The sequence below is a fragment of the Camponotus floridanus genome, unplaced genomic scaffold (genome assembly GCF_003227725.1).
Source record: "Camponotus floridanus strain SB8 unplaced genomic scaffold, Cflo_v7.5 scaffold82, whole genome shotgun sequence".
In the NCBI taxonomy this organism is placed as follows: Eukaryota; Metazoa; Arthropoda; class Insecta; order Hymenoptera; family Formicidae; genus Camponotus; species Camponotus floridanus.
This window is the reverse complement of record NW_020229852.1, coordinates 573935-586574: the sequence shown is the minus strand read 5'-3', so window position 1 is coordinate 586574 and position 12640 is coordinate 573935. Positions and strand designations below refer to the sequence as shown.

General features: G+C 37.6%; 2 protein-coding genes across 2 annotated transcripts; one reads left to right on the top strand and one right to left on the bottom strand.

Annotated features, from left to right (window-relative positions):
- The first annotated feature begins 419 nt into the window (after nucleotides 1-419).
- Nucleotides 420-2728, top strand: LOC105254128. The gene is made up of 5 exons (XM_025414531.1): nucleotides 420-500; nucleotides 583-837; nucleotides 977-1496; nucleotides 1577-1815; nucleotides 1899-2728. The coding sequence occupies exons 3-5, from the start codon at nucleotides 1123-1125 to the stop codon at nucleotides 1907-1909; spliced, it is 624 nt and encodes a 207-aa protein (XP_025270316.1). The 5' UTR covers nucleotides 420-500; nucleotides 583-837; nucleotides 977-1122; the 3' UTR covers nucleotides 1910-2728.
- Nucleotides 2729-3072: 344 nt separating this feature from the next.
- LOC105250161 lies at nucleotides 3073-4765 on the bottom strand. The gene is made up of 6 exons (XM_025414523.1): nucleotides 4748-4765; nucleotides 4559-4703; nucleotides 4222-4476; nucleotides 3902-4082; nucleotides 3462-3577; nucleotides 3073-3395 (listed from the first exon to the last, which is right to left on the bottom strand). Exons 1-6 carry the CDS (start codon nucleotides 4763-4765, stop codon nucleotides 3073-3075), a joined length of 1038 nt encoding a protein of 345 aa, XP_025270308.1.
- Between the last annotated feature and the right edge of the window lie 7875 nt (nucleotides 4766-12640).

Sequence of the window (12640 nt, the reverse complement as noted above, 5' to 3'; positions counted from 1 at the left end):
GTGTGTGTGTGTGGAATATTTTGATCATTCTTGTTGTGCAGAAATAAGCTGCTTTTTTGGATATTAATAAGTCATGAAAACTATATTTTTAGGTTAGTTCGATATCTGCAAATATATGAATGATAAAACTTTTGTAGACGGATAGATCTATGTTTGGATTAGTTGGATATATTAAACAATTAATAATGATTTCTTTTAGGAAATTGCAATGGTGCAGACTTGCGGGGTTTGCGAAACAATTTGCTACCTCGCCGAAGTGTCCAACCACGAATGTTTGAAGGGATACGGGTGTTATGTGGATGCTGCGACACGCTATTTTTACCCGCTTTTAAGTATATATTTTATTTTTTATAAGTGCATTTTATTTTGTTGTGCGTATATTTCTAAACTTAATATTTTTTTTATATGTGATGGAAAAACGTGCCTACGCCGTGCCTACATTAACGGCGAAGAGCAAATAGTTGAGGCCGAAATTGGTGCAACTTTCAGCCAGGATATACGTAAGTTATGGATCAGTTGGCACAATAATGAACTCTTCTGCTCCTCTTCAATGAAATTAAATATTTCTTTATTTGATTTTAGTCGTGGCAGGAAATTGTCAATTGGCGAATTCCAGCTGTCAATCTGAAGAAAATCTTGTAAAGAATGTGGGCAGCAAAACATCTAAAGTTCCTTCCAAAAGAAAGGCCTCAAAGAAATTGTCGCTAGAAGAAGAAGAGCATTTAATTTTGGCCGTCCAAAATAGAAAACCACTGTGGGACATTAGCCAGCCGATAGACCAGAGATCCAGGGAAATCCGGAAACGACTTTGGCAAGAAGTTGCTGATGAATTGAATGGTGAATAAATAAATATATAATACAGTTGGAATACATAATACAGTTACATAATACAGTACATATGAAATATAATACAGTATAATACAGTACATATGAAATATATAATACAGTTAGATATGATAAAATTTGATTTTTCTAGGTGTACTCGACGCAGCTGCTGTACAGCAGAAATTTAAATCATTACGCGATACATACCGCAAAATTGTCCATTCAGAGCAATATCTTCCGAGTGGATCTGGAAGGAATGAAAATGAGGATCGTCACAAGTGGAAGCACTATGGCATAATGGCCTACAGACAGAAATATCATGCATGGGTGACAGAACGTGCGCGGCAGATGAATAATGCTCGAGGACAACTCCTAAATGACATATTACTAGTTGCCATTGTGCATGAAATATTGAATTCAGAAAAAAAGAAACGAATCTATAAAAAAAGGCGTTTTTGGGTACATCCTATATTTCGATTGAGAGATAAATATGGATTTTATCAAGCTATATATCCAACTCTGTCAAGATATGAACCAAAGTTTCAAAACTACATGCGGATGTCATTATCGCAATTTGAGGATCTGCTGGCTTTGGTTGCACCTCATATCACAAAAGAGACGGTGATTCGAGATCCCATACCTGCTGCAGCACGATTATCTATGACATTAAGGTAAGCTTGATATGTTAAATCGAATGTGTTCTTTTCATAAAACAATATTACATTAATTAACATACAGAATCTTTTTTCAGATACTTGGCTATTGGTGATTCAATGAATTCCATATCGTACCAGTATCTTGTTGGAACTACGACAGTGTCAAACATTATTGCCGAGACATGTGCAGCATTGTGGAATTGCCTTGCTAAAAAAGTGCTTCCTTTTCCATTAAGTAAAGAGGATTGGCTTAATATCGAACGAGATTTTAAAGATCAATGGAATTTTAATCATTGTATAGGCGCAATAGACGGGAAACATATTGCATATTCAGGTATTTCTTTTATTTAACGTTATTTAATTATGACAACTAGCTATATAATTAATAACTGAGCTATATAATTTTATTTGTTTTAGTGTCCTCATAACGCTGGCTCTTTATATTACAACTACAAGAACTATCATAGTATTGTATTACTCGGGATATGTGATGCCAAATATATGTTCACATTCATCGACATTGGCGCTTATGGCCGGCGTAGTGACGGTGGAATTTTCCGAGATTCTATTGTGGGTCAGAAATTTTATAATAAAGAAATGGGACTGCCAGAACCTAAGAAACTCACAGTCGATGGTGAGCCTATGCCATATGTTCTTGTCGGCGATGAAGCGTTCCAACTAACTGATTTTTTGCTAAGACCATATCCAGGAAAAGGAGGACTTACTCACGAAAAAAACATCTATAATTATCGCCTCAGTCGTGCTCGTAGAACAATCGAGAATACTTTTGGAATTCTTGTGAGTCAATGGCGAATATTGAAAAAGCCTATTGACGCTACTATAAAAAACACAATGCAAATTGTCCAGGCCATTATTTGCATTCATAATTGGCTCCGAAAACAGGATTTAGACATAAATGAATATATTTCTGCGGATATGATTGATTGCGATGAAGCTAATGGTTTTATTCCTGGAAATTGGAGGAAGGAAATGAATAGCAGTCATGCCTTAAGAGATCTTGGTAATTGTGGCACTAAAAATTCTTCTCGAGCTGCTATGAACATCAGAAATGAATTTTGCGATTATTTTAACGGTGAGGGTGCTATACCTTGGCAGTATCTTCGACAACAGTAATTAAAATTATCAGCATGGATTTGCATGAAGGAAATAGTAATAATTTGAATAAATAAATATTACATTTGCTATTTTTTCTATTATTGTATGTCTTCTCTATCATTGTACATACAAAATAACTCCGCAAGTTTAAAATTCAAGGTTCAAAGATATACTAAAAAATTTGAGAACACTTTTCTTTTGTCATTTTAATCTATTAATTCAATCAAAATTGAATATATAAAAGCAAAGAGAGCATTAATAAAATTATTACACATTCTACTACTTTAAATATAAATTTGTATTACACGTATACTGTCACATAATGTACGCAACTATATATTTTGAAGAAAAAAAATAAAAAAATGTTTAAATCATACATTTAATTATTTTGTTAAGATTTAAGACTAATTATGGTTGTATAAGAAAATAACAAATTTGTTGTCGCAATCTTTTAAAAAATATAGTTAAAACAAATTTAATTCTTATTCATTTCTTCATGCAGTCTGGAAAAAGTCATTTGAACAATATCTTGTAGAGTTCGCATTTGTAGTTGAGACGACATTTTACGCAACTGTAATGCTGCTGTTTGTAGCATATGATCCACTTCATCGAATAGATCATTTGTATTTGGCAGTACATTTGTATTTGGTAATACATTTAACGCGTTTTCCCGTCTCTCGAAAATTTGGATTAATTTATTCAACGGATTTATAGAAGCAGCTGATATATCAGTAGCAATAGTGGAATTGGATCTTCGTCTTTTTGTACTCATAGAAGTACTAGATAAACTTACTGGCGCTGCAAACAAATTTTTATATAATAATGATATCAAAAAATAATAAATTAATAAAACAATGATCATACTTTCTATACTATTACTGTCATTTGGATCTATGTCAATCAAATTTTGCATTTCAAATATTGACTCCACCGAATTATTTAATAGCTCATTTTCTGTGCCAAAAATATTACTCGATGTGCTGCAATAAATTAATAAAGTATGAATTAAAAAAACAAATTGTGGAATTGCACTAATTTTATCGCTGTCTAATAATTTAATAATAATAATAATAATAATACACAAAAAAATTAAAATAGTTTGATTATTATTATTATTATTAAATGATTTTTGAACAATAGCAATAATGATAACAGAATCATTATACTACCAGAGCTATTGTTGTCCGTGTTAAACAGATTTTGTTCTTTGTACTTGATCTTGAAGCTTGAACATAAAGTCCAATATTGCGTTGTGCTAGAAACATTACTGTATAATAATAATAATAATAATAAAAATCAGTTACTCCTTCAATAGACTGGTATCACGAAGAAACTCCATTGTGTCATAGTGCTTCCACTTGTGACGATCCTCATTTTCATTCCTTCCAGATCCACTCGGAAGATATTGCTCTGAATGGACAATTTTGCGGTATGTATCGCGTAATGATTTAAATTTCTGCTGTACAGCAGCTGCGTCGAGTACACCTAGAAAAATCAAATTTTATCATATCTAACTGTATTATATATTTCATATGTACTGTATTATACTGTATTATATTTCATATGTACTGTATTATGTAACTGTATTATGTATTCCAACTGTATTATATATTTATTTATTCACCATTCAATTCATCAGCAACTTCTTGCCAAAGTCGTTTCCGGATTTCCCTGGATCTCTGGTCTATCGGCTGGCTAATGTCCCACAGTGGTTTTCTATTTTGGACGGCCAAAATTAAATGCTCTTCTTCTTCTAGCGACAATTTCTTTGAGGCCTTTCTTTTGGAAGGAACTTTAGATGTTTTGCTGCCCACATTCTTTACAAGATTTTCTTCAGATTGACAGCTGGAATTCGCCAATTGACAATTTCCTGCCACGACTAAAATCAAATAAAGAAATATTTAATTTCATTGAAGAGGAGCAGAAGAGTTCATTATTGTGCCAACTGATCCATAACTTACGTATATCCTGGCTGAAAGTTGCACCAATTTCGGCCTCAACTATTTGCTCTTCGCCGTTAATGTAGGCACGGCGTAGGCACGTTTTTCCATCACATATAAAAAAAATATTAAGTTTAGAAATATACGCACAACAAAATAAAATGCACTTATAAAAAATAAAATATATACTTAAAAGCGGGTAAAAATAGCGTGTCGCAGCATCCACATAACACCCGTATCCCTTCAAACATTCGTGGTTGGACACTTCGGCGAGGTAGCAAATTGTTTCGCAAACCCCGCAAGTCTGCACCATTGCAATTTCCTAAAAGAAATCATTATTAATTGTTTAATATATCCAACTAATCCAAACATAGATCTATCCGTCTACAAAAGTTTTATCATTCATATATTTGCAGATATCGAACTAACCTAAAAATATAGTTTTCATGACTTATTAATATCCAAAAAAGCAGCTTATTTCTGCACAACAAGAATGATCAAAATATTCCATACACACACACACACACACATATACTATATAATATTAATATATTATATTACTTACTTCATTCTCGTAATTAATCATTATTAATCTGTATTACATATACACTATATACACTATATACATTATATTACACATCAAATTCTACAAATTACACATCAAATATTACATTACACATCTTCTTCTAAAACAAAAATGCGAAGGACGCGCAGAACACGTCCGCTCTCGTCCAAAGACGGTAACGGACTTTTTACAAATTACACAATGGATCTGTTCTTTTCAGCTGAACTGCTGCACTAGTGCAATTAGTTAGAGTGAAAGAAAGTATGTTTGTCTCTTTCTAACTTATTGCACTAGTGCAGCAGTACAGCTGAAAAGAACAGACCCATTATTACACTTGAATTTTGCGACACGCTGAAAAAGTTAAAACTGTTTGAACTTTATTTTATTGACGCTGAATCTAGAGAAAGTCTAGTAATTTTAATTTGCCGCTGGTTTCTAGCGTCAATGAGGCCGCACCTTAACACATTAAGTCGCAACTGCATATCATTTCATTCCTATCAAGTATTCCTTACGCGATCACGCACTGAGAGAGCTTGCGATACCCCCGCGGGTATGTGCCGGCAAAGTTCAATCGCGCTTACCCGGTTTTACAAAATTCGCGAATCGAAAGCGCGATCCCGAACAATATTATTAAAAAATATTTTAAATAAGAGTGTAACAAGGAATGGTCCAACTAATGCTAATAATGCGTCAAATAATTGAGGTGCCATTCTAAAATAATCCATATATTTTTCTGTGTCTTCGATCAGCATTTCCTTTACAAGATTCTCACTTGCTCCTTGTTGGAATCTTCTTTCTAAGCTGAATATAGGTCGCACCCAATATTTTCGTCGTTTTTTAATATTTTCATTTCTTTTTACAATTATATACAATGAATATAATTTTATAATCTTACGGCGTAATTCATTCTTTTTAAATATACACCAACTTTGTTTTAATTTACTTAACAATCCACAAATAATAATAAACAATTTTTCAGAATCCATATTCAATATTAAGTTGTTGTCAGTTTTGAAGGTTATATATGAAATTCATGAATTTTTTGACATATATATGTGAATCCGATCCGCATAAATTTGTATTTCCTATGTCCCATGCAGCGGAAAATACGGAAGCGTAATTTGCGCGAGCCAATAATGTACGCTGTTCCGATATAGACAACAAAAAAATCTATGGGAAAGAATCTTGTGATTGGCCAACACCAATTGCACTTCCGCGTTTTCCGCTCCATGGGACATAAGAAAATATATTTCAACGGAACGCAATTGACGGAATATCTGTGATTGGACGAACTTCGTTCCGCCAATTCCGCATTGCGCATACGTTCCGTATCATGGGACCGCACCATTAGAGCTTTCTCGTCGTACGCTTGAGTCGGCGAATGCCTTCTCGGTTTTTCTCCTTGACAAGGTAGTCTCTTCTACCAAATCCGCTATTATGATTTTTACTAAAAACGGACAAATTTTTTTAAATTATTGTATTTCATTAAATAATATTGACATTCGTCCTGTGTCTTCTTTTAGATTTTTGGGAGTTCTTTTGAAGCCCCATTTGACAGGACATCTCCACGCGAAATATCTAATCAATAAATGTGGGAAACTTGCCAACATTAAATTTCTTTGAGGAGTGTGGTGGGCTTCCTGCCCCACTACTTTACTCAATATATATAAAGCCATAATTACAGGATCTCTCGGTTATGCCTCCTTCTTGTTTCCGTTTCATTGCATAAGTCTGACGGATAGTCTGGAACGCGTTTCGCGCCTTGCGATACTGCATCGGCCTTAGGCGCTCGACTCCTTGCAACATGGTTTATGCGGAGTCTGGTGTTCGCTCCGCTTGGTATAAAGCAGATCTACTTGCCCGTAAGCTCATCTTTAAATCCTTTGCAACTAAACCAAATATTTTCATTAATAAACTGCAAAATCTTCATTTTGCACACATGGACTCGGGTTTTCGATCCGGTTTGTACGACAGGTTCCCCCTGTATCGCGCTTATCGTTTTATGAGAGATTACAAGTCCAGAGTTGCTTTCTTTTCTAGAATTCCGCTGTTCCTGTTCTCATATGAGACTTCAGCTTACATTCCTACTGTCGAATATACTTTGCCACATGTGGTGGATCAGATTTTCTCTGCTCATTATCCTCAGCTTGTCTTTCAATCTTTTCTTTCGATTTATATCGTTGACAGATGCCTCTTCTTTACAGATGCATCTAAAATTAATTCCTCCCCGCATACTGGCGCAGCTTATTATTCTCCCTGTATCTCTATACAGCAAAAATATAAGCTTCATAGATTTTTTTCAATTTTCTTCGCTGAATGTATTACTATCATATGCGCTGTAGATTGCATCCTTGAGAGAAACATATTAGGTGCGCAACTAAGTTCTCGCTGTTTTTTTGATGAAAATTCAACTTTATTGTGAAAAAATGGTTACAAATGAATCATTCAAAGTATTGCCCATCGCTAGCTACAACTTTTTCCCATCTTTCTGGCAGAGCTCGAATACCGTTACGGTAAAAGTGTTCATCTTTTGAGGCTATCCACGAATCAAGCCATTTTTTGATGTCTTCATATGAGCGGAACTGCTGATCAGCCAGACCATGTGCCATCGAACGGAACAAGTAATGATCGGACGGCGCAATATCTGGGGAATATGGCGGGTGGGGTAGGACTTCCCATTTGAGCGTTTCCAGGTAGATTTTAACGGGTTTGGCAACGTGAGGCCGAGCGTTGTCATGCTGTAGAATCACTTTTTCGCATGCAATCGCTTGAAAATGGCTTGGCGGGTAACTCCTAATGTTGAAGCAAGCTCTTCTTGCGTTTGACACGGATCCTCATCGGGCAATGCCTCCAATTCAGCGTCTTCGAAGGTTTTTGGCCTTCCTTCACGCGGACGGTTGTCAACATCGAAATCACCGTCTTTGAAGCGACGGAACCAATCACGGCACGTTGTTTCACTTAGAGCAGCATCTTCATAAACTTTTTGGAGCTCTCGATGCGCTTCAGCCGCCGTTTTCTTCGCATGAAAGAAGAAAATCAACACTTCCCGCAAATGACGATTATTTGGCACAAAATCAGACATTTTCACACAACCAAAAGTATATGACGCCAAAACAAAATCACTAATGTGTCAAAACGGTTTGTTTACCATATGTCTAAGCTTGGTTTATAACGTTTTGGATATGTCAAAATCGACCAGCACTTACTGCTGGAGCCATTTATTGACAAACAGCGGGAACTTAGTTGCGCACCTAATAAAAAAAACCTTGATATTCACAGAGATGCCCACAGCGTAGTGGAGACCATATCCAACTGTACGTTGGGTAGGTATCTTTCATATCTTATTCTGATTTTGAAAAACAAGTTGAGATTTGTTTTCCTTCAGGATATTGATATTGTTCTTGTCTGGATTCTGTCCTATGTGGGTATTCTCGGCAATGAAACTGCGCATCTTTTGGCTAGGGAGGCGATTCGACATGGCGAGACAGCTGACTCCCCCCCCCCCACTGACCTTTATTCCATGGTGAATGAAAAGTATTTCGAATCGGTCGAAAGATATTTGTTCGCTCAATCTAAGAACCTAAAATCTAAGAAGAGGAGCAATACTTCAATCTTTATCCTGTCTTTGCGAAACGCCTGTGGTTTGACAAACTAAATTTGAGTCGTTTAGAGATTGTAACAACATGCAAAATGCGATCTAATCATTATAACTTAAATTACAGCTCTTCATAGATGCGGTATCGTTGAACACTTGGATTGCCCTTGTGGTTCATCACAGCAAGACATCAACCATGTCCTTTGGTCCTGCCCGCTCCTAAGTGGTTCTCGAGTACAACTCACTAAAGCCCTTGAAAGGGTCTTGAACGTTCCTCCACCTTATAATATATTTGAGATTTTAAAGGCGCCTTCCATCGAGGTCGTCCATCCTGTTATCTCCTTGCACGGGAGCGGCCAGCAGATTTGACTAAGCAGACAAAACAGAATGATCCTTTCCTTGTTTTCCCTGTGTATATAAAAAACTTTGAAGAAGTTCTGACAACATAGGCAGAACATGAGATTGCCCAGTGCCACTAAAACTGAAGAAGAAGAAGTTTTATAGTTCAATGCAAATTACCGGCATTGACCGATTTCCGTAAAGTGCATATGAGCGCATATAGCATACGTGACACAACTGTAAATATGCATATATGCGCTTTACGGAATTCCAACAAGTAGTAGATTTATTTTTAATATTTTCTTCTATTTAACAAAAAATGTAACATGGATTGCGAAAATATTAAAACTATCTGAATAAATTATTTATTTATTTATTTAAGCCAAATTTCTAATTATTAATATTAAAAGAATCATTAAGATAATAAGTAATAAGCAATTCGGAACGGCCACATTCGGAACGACCACGTAATGGCCACTCGTTCATAATGATCACTCGTTCGTAATGGCCACTCATTCGTAATGGTCACCCATTCGTAATGGCCACTCGTTCGTAATGGCCACGTTCGAAATGGCCACGTTTGAAACGGCCACATTCGAAATGGCCACGGATAAATTTGACCACGTTCGAAATGGCCACGTTCGAAACGGCCACACATTTGTAATAGCCATGTTCGGAATGGCCATATTCGAAACAGCCACGCTCGGAATTAAACATTGACAGTCTACACAATCAAAAAGTACACTTAATCGACACTTCTTCGCTGCGCGCGCGCGTGTGTGTGTATATGTGTGGCCACAGCGAAGAAGTGTCGATTAAGTGTACTTCTTGATTGTGTAGACTGTCAATGTTTAATTCCGAGTGTGGCCGTTTCGAACGTGGCCATTACGAACGAGTGGCCGTTCCGAACGTGGCCGGTTCGAACGTGGCTGGTTTGAACGTGGCCGGTTCGAACGTGGCCATTTCGAACGTGTTCAAATTTATCCGTGGCCATTTCGACGCTCCCGACGCTGAAGATGCTTTGAAGCGTTTGATTGACCAATCAGATATAATGGTCCGATTCTTTTCCGATTTTTCTTTTCCGCTGCGGATAGTTCGTCGGGTGTCGCAGGGCAGATAATAATAAATTAAAATAAGATAGACTGAATGCGTTTATTGTGCGTGAAATATTGTGTACATGAAAGATCGCGTGGATGTACAGATGAGTGTATGTGTGTGTGTGTGTGTGTGTAAGCGTGGTGTTTATACGCCGAATATCGATTGTTGACCGCGCGTCTACGTTGCCGAAATTTTTGTGCGTATTTCTTTCACCAAGGAATCCCCGCGTTCCGGAAATCCCAGTACGCCGAAACGCCGATTGCATTCGGTGAAACGCGTATCGCTACAGTTTTTTTTTATGCGCTTGGATACAGCGACCGCGGTATGATTTTATTACGCTGAAAATGCACGAAAGCGTGCAGCGGCGGACAATTTATAATAAATTCGCGCGGTGAGGTTTAAAGCGCGGCGCGATAAGTGCGTGCGATGTTTCATTATTCGCGGAGGAATGGAAAACGCGAAGGAGATAGATCATATTCTTAACGGCTGGCTCGAGAGCTCTCGATCGGGGCGGCTCACACTCTACCTTCCGATTAAAATCCAGCCGGGGAGAGGTAGGGAACACTACCCTGCGGTAATTGAGATCTCTCGTCTAAGGAGGAGGTCTCTCTACCTTTCGTCCGGAGCGGTAGTGCTTTCTAGTTCTCAGGCTTTCTCTGGAGCTTACTGCTCAGAGCGGAACAGGAGAATGTGTCATTATGCCGAATTATGACCCTTTTTATACCGGCTAATTACCCGCGTCGGCGTGCGGCGGTAATACCCCTTCGGAACGGTTTTTTTCGGAAACGGTACAGTCAAGCTCGTTCGGAGAGGTTCGGGTGCGCGCCGAGCGCGGGTTTTCGTCGGCCGGCAGTTCGGGCCTTATCAGCGACGATCGGCGATGTTCGGTCGATCTTAGCTTAAAGCTAACGGCTCCAAGTTACCGGCTTAAAGCCAATATATCTTAAAAAAAGGTGGACGCACCGCGCAGGAGCCTCGGCCATGCTCGGCGGATGACGTTGCCGGGAATCGGAACGATGCCGCGGATGCATCGTTACACAGATTAAAAGGAATAAAGATTTCTTTAACCTGATTGGCCAATCAAACGCTTCAAAGCATCCTGAACGTCACTTTGACCGCAGCCTAAATAAGAAATTGATATTAAATATGTTTGAACATCGACATATAGGGTGCATTCAGAAGCACAACTGCTCACTGAGCGTTCACAGGTAGCCGCTTAGCGCCGCTCAGTGAGCGCTTTTTGATTTACTGGACGGCTCCAAGAATGAGCGCTTTTTGATTTACTGGACATATGGCTCCAAAACTCCAAGCTCCAATTACAGTGACGTGTATAAATAGGTATTATAGACGTTAAAAAAGAATATTATATTTTTAAAATTTTTTCTATATTATAATTTATAATAATGGAAAGATGTATAAGTATGATATTAGAAAATAAAAGTGAAGATGATAATATTAAAAAATATATATATATTAACTTTTTAATACATTAATTTTGTAATTATTTAATAACTAATAATTTAACTTTCCAATTAAGAAATAAAAATTAATATAATTGCATAAGAATTATATTACGAACCTTTACGGACATTGAGATCGTAGGCAAAAAGTAAACAGAGTTAACGGAGTGAACATGAAGTGAGCGATAGAAAACTACGCTCACGAAAATGGTGATCGCTCACTGTGAGCAGATCAGGGAGCATTTGCATCCAGTATACACATCTAGGGAATTCACTGAGCGCTCAATAAGCGCTCACTGAGCAGTCGTACTTCTGAATGCACCCATAGAATGGACTACTGATGGAAGAGGAAGGGAAGCCGCACGAGTAGAGTGAGAGGCAGATAATATGAGGTCACGTTCCGTCTCTTTCTAATAAAACCTGATTGGTTGGTAAATACTGCTGATTTTTTACCAACCAATCCGGCTTTATTAGAAAGAAACGGAACGTGACCTCATATTATCTGCCTCTCATTCTACTCGTGCGGCTCCCCTTCCCCTTCTATCAGCATTTTATATGTCGATGGTTTGGAATACAGTCTTCTACTCAGGTCTGGGCACTTGGTCAAAAAAGATGTGCCCGTAAATCCACTATTTCGAGCATTTGTGGCGCTGGTGACAACTGGGCTTAGAAATACGCATGCGTTATTTTTTAAACCAAAGATTTTCGCATCAATCAAATGTCAAAAATTGTGATGTTATATTCGTATTTATTATTCATATTGTTATAGTCCGAAAGACTATAACTTATTATTTTATTGATAATATTAATAGAACATTCGCGAACCGCGCAAAACCGCTATCTCAGTGAACCAGGCGTAAGAACGTTCGCCGGAAACGCGAAAACATTAACGAAGGGATTCGACTTTGAATCTCCTTCGCTTGCACTTAGACTTTGGACGCCACGAAAAACCTCCATGATCATACATGGTCATGTCGCTAGGCGATCCCCTCCAAAACATCCCCAAAATCGAAGGAATAAAAGCCGTCCACCGCGAATCCGCAGCG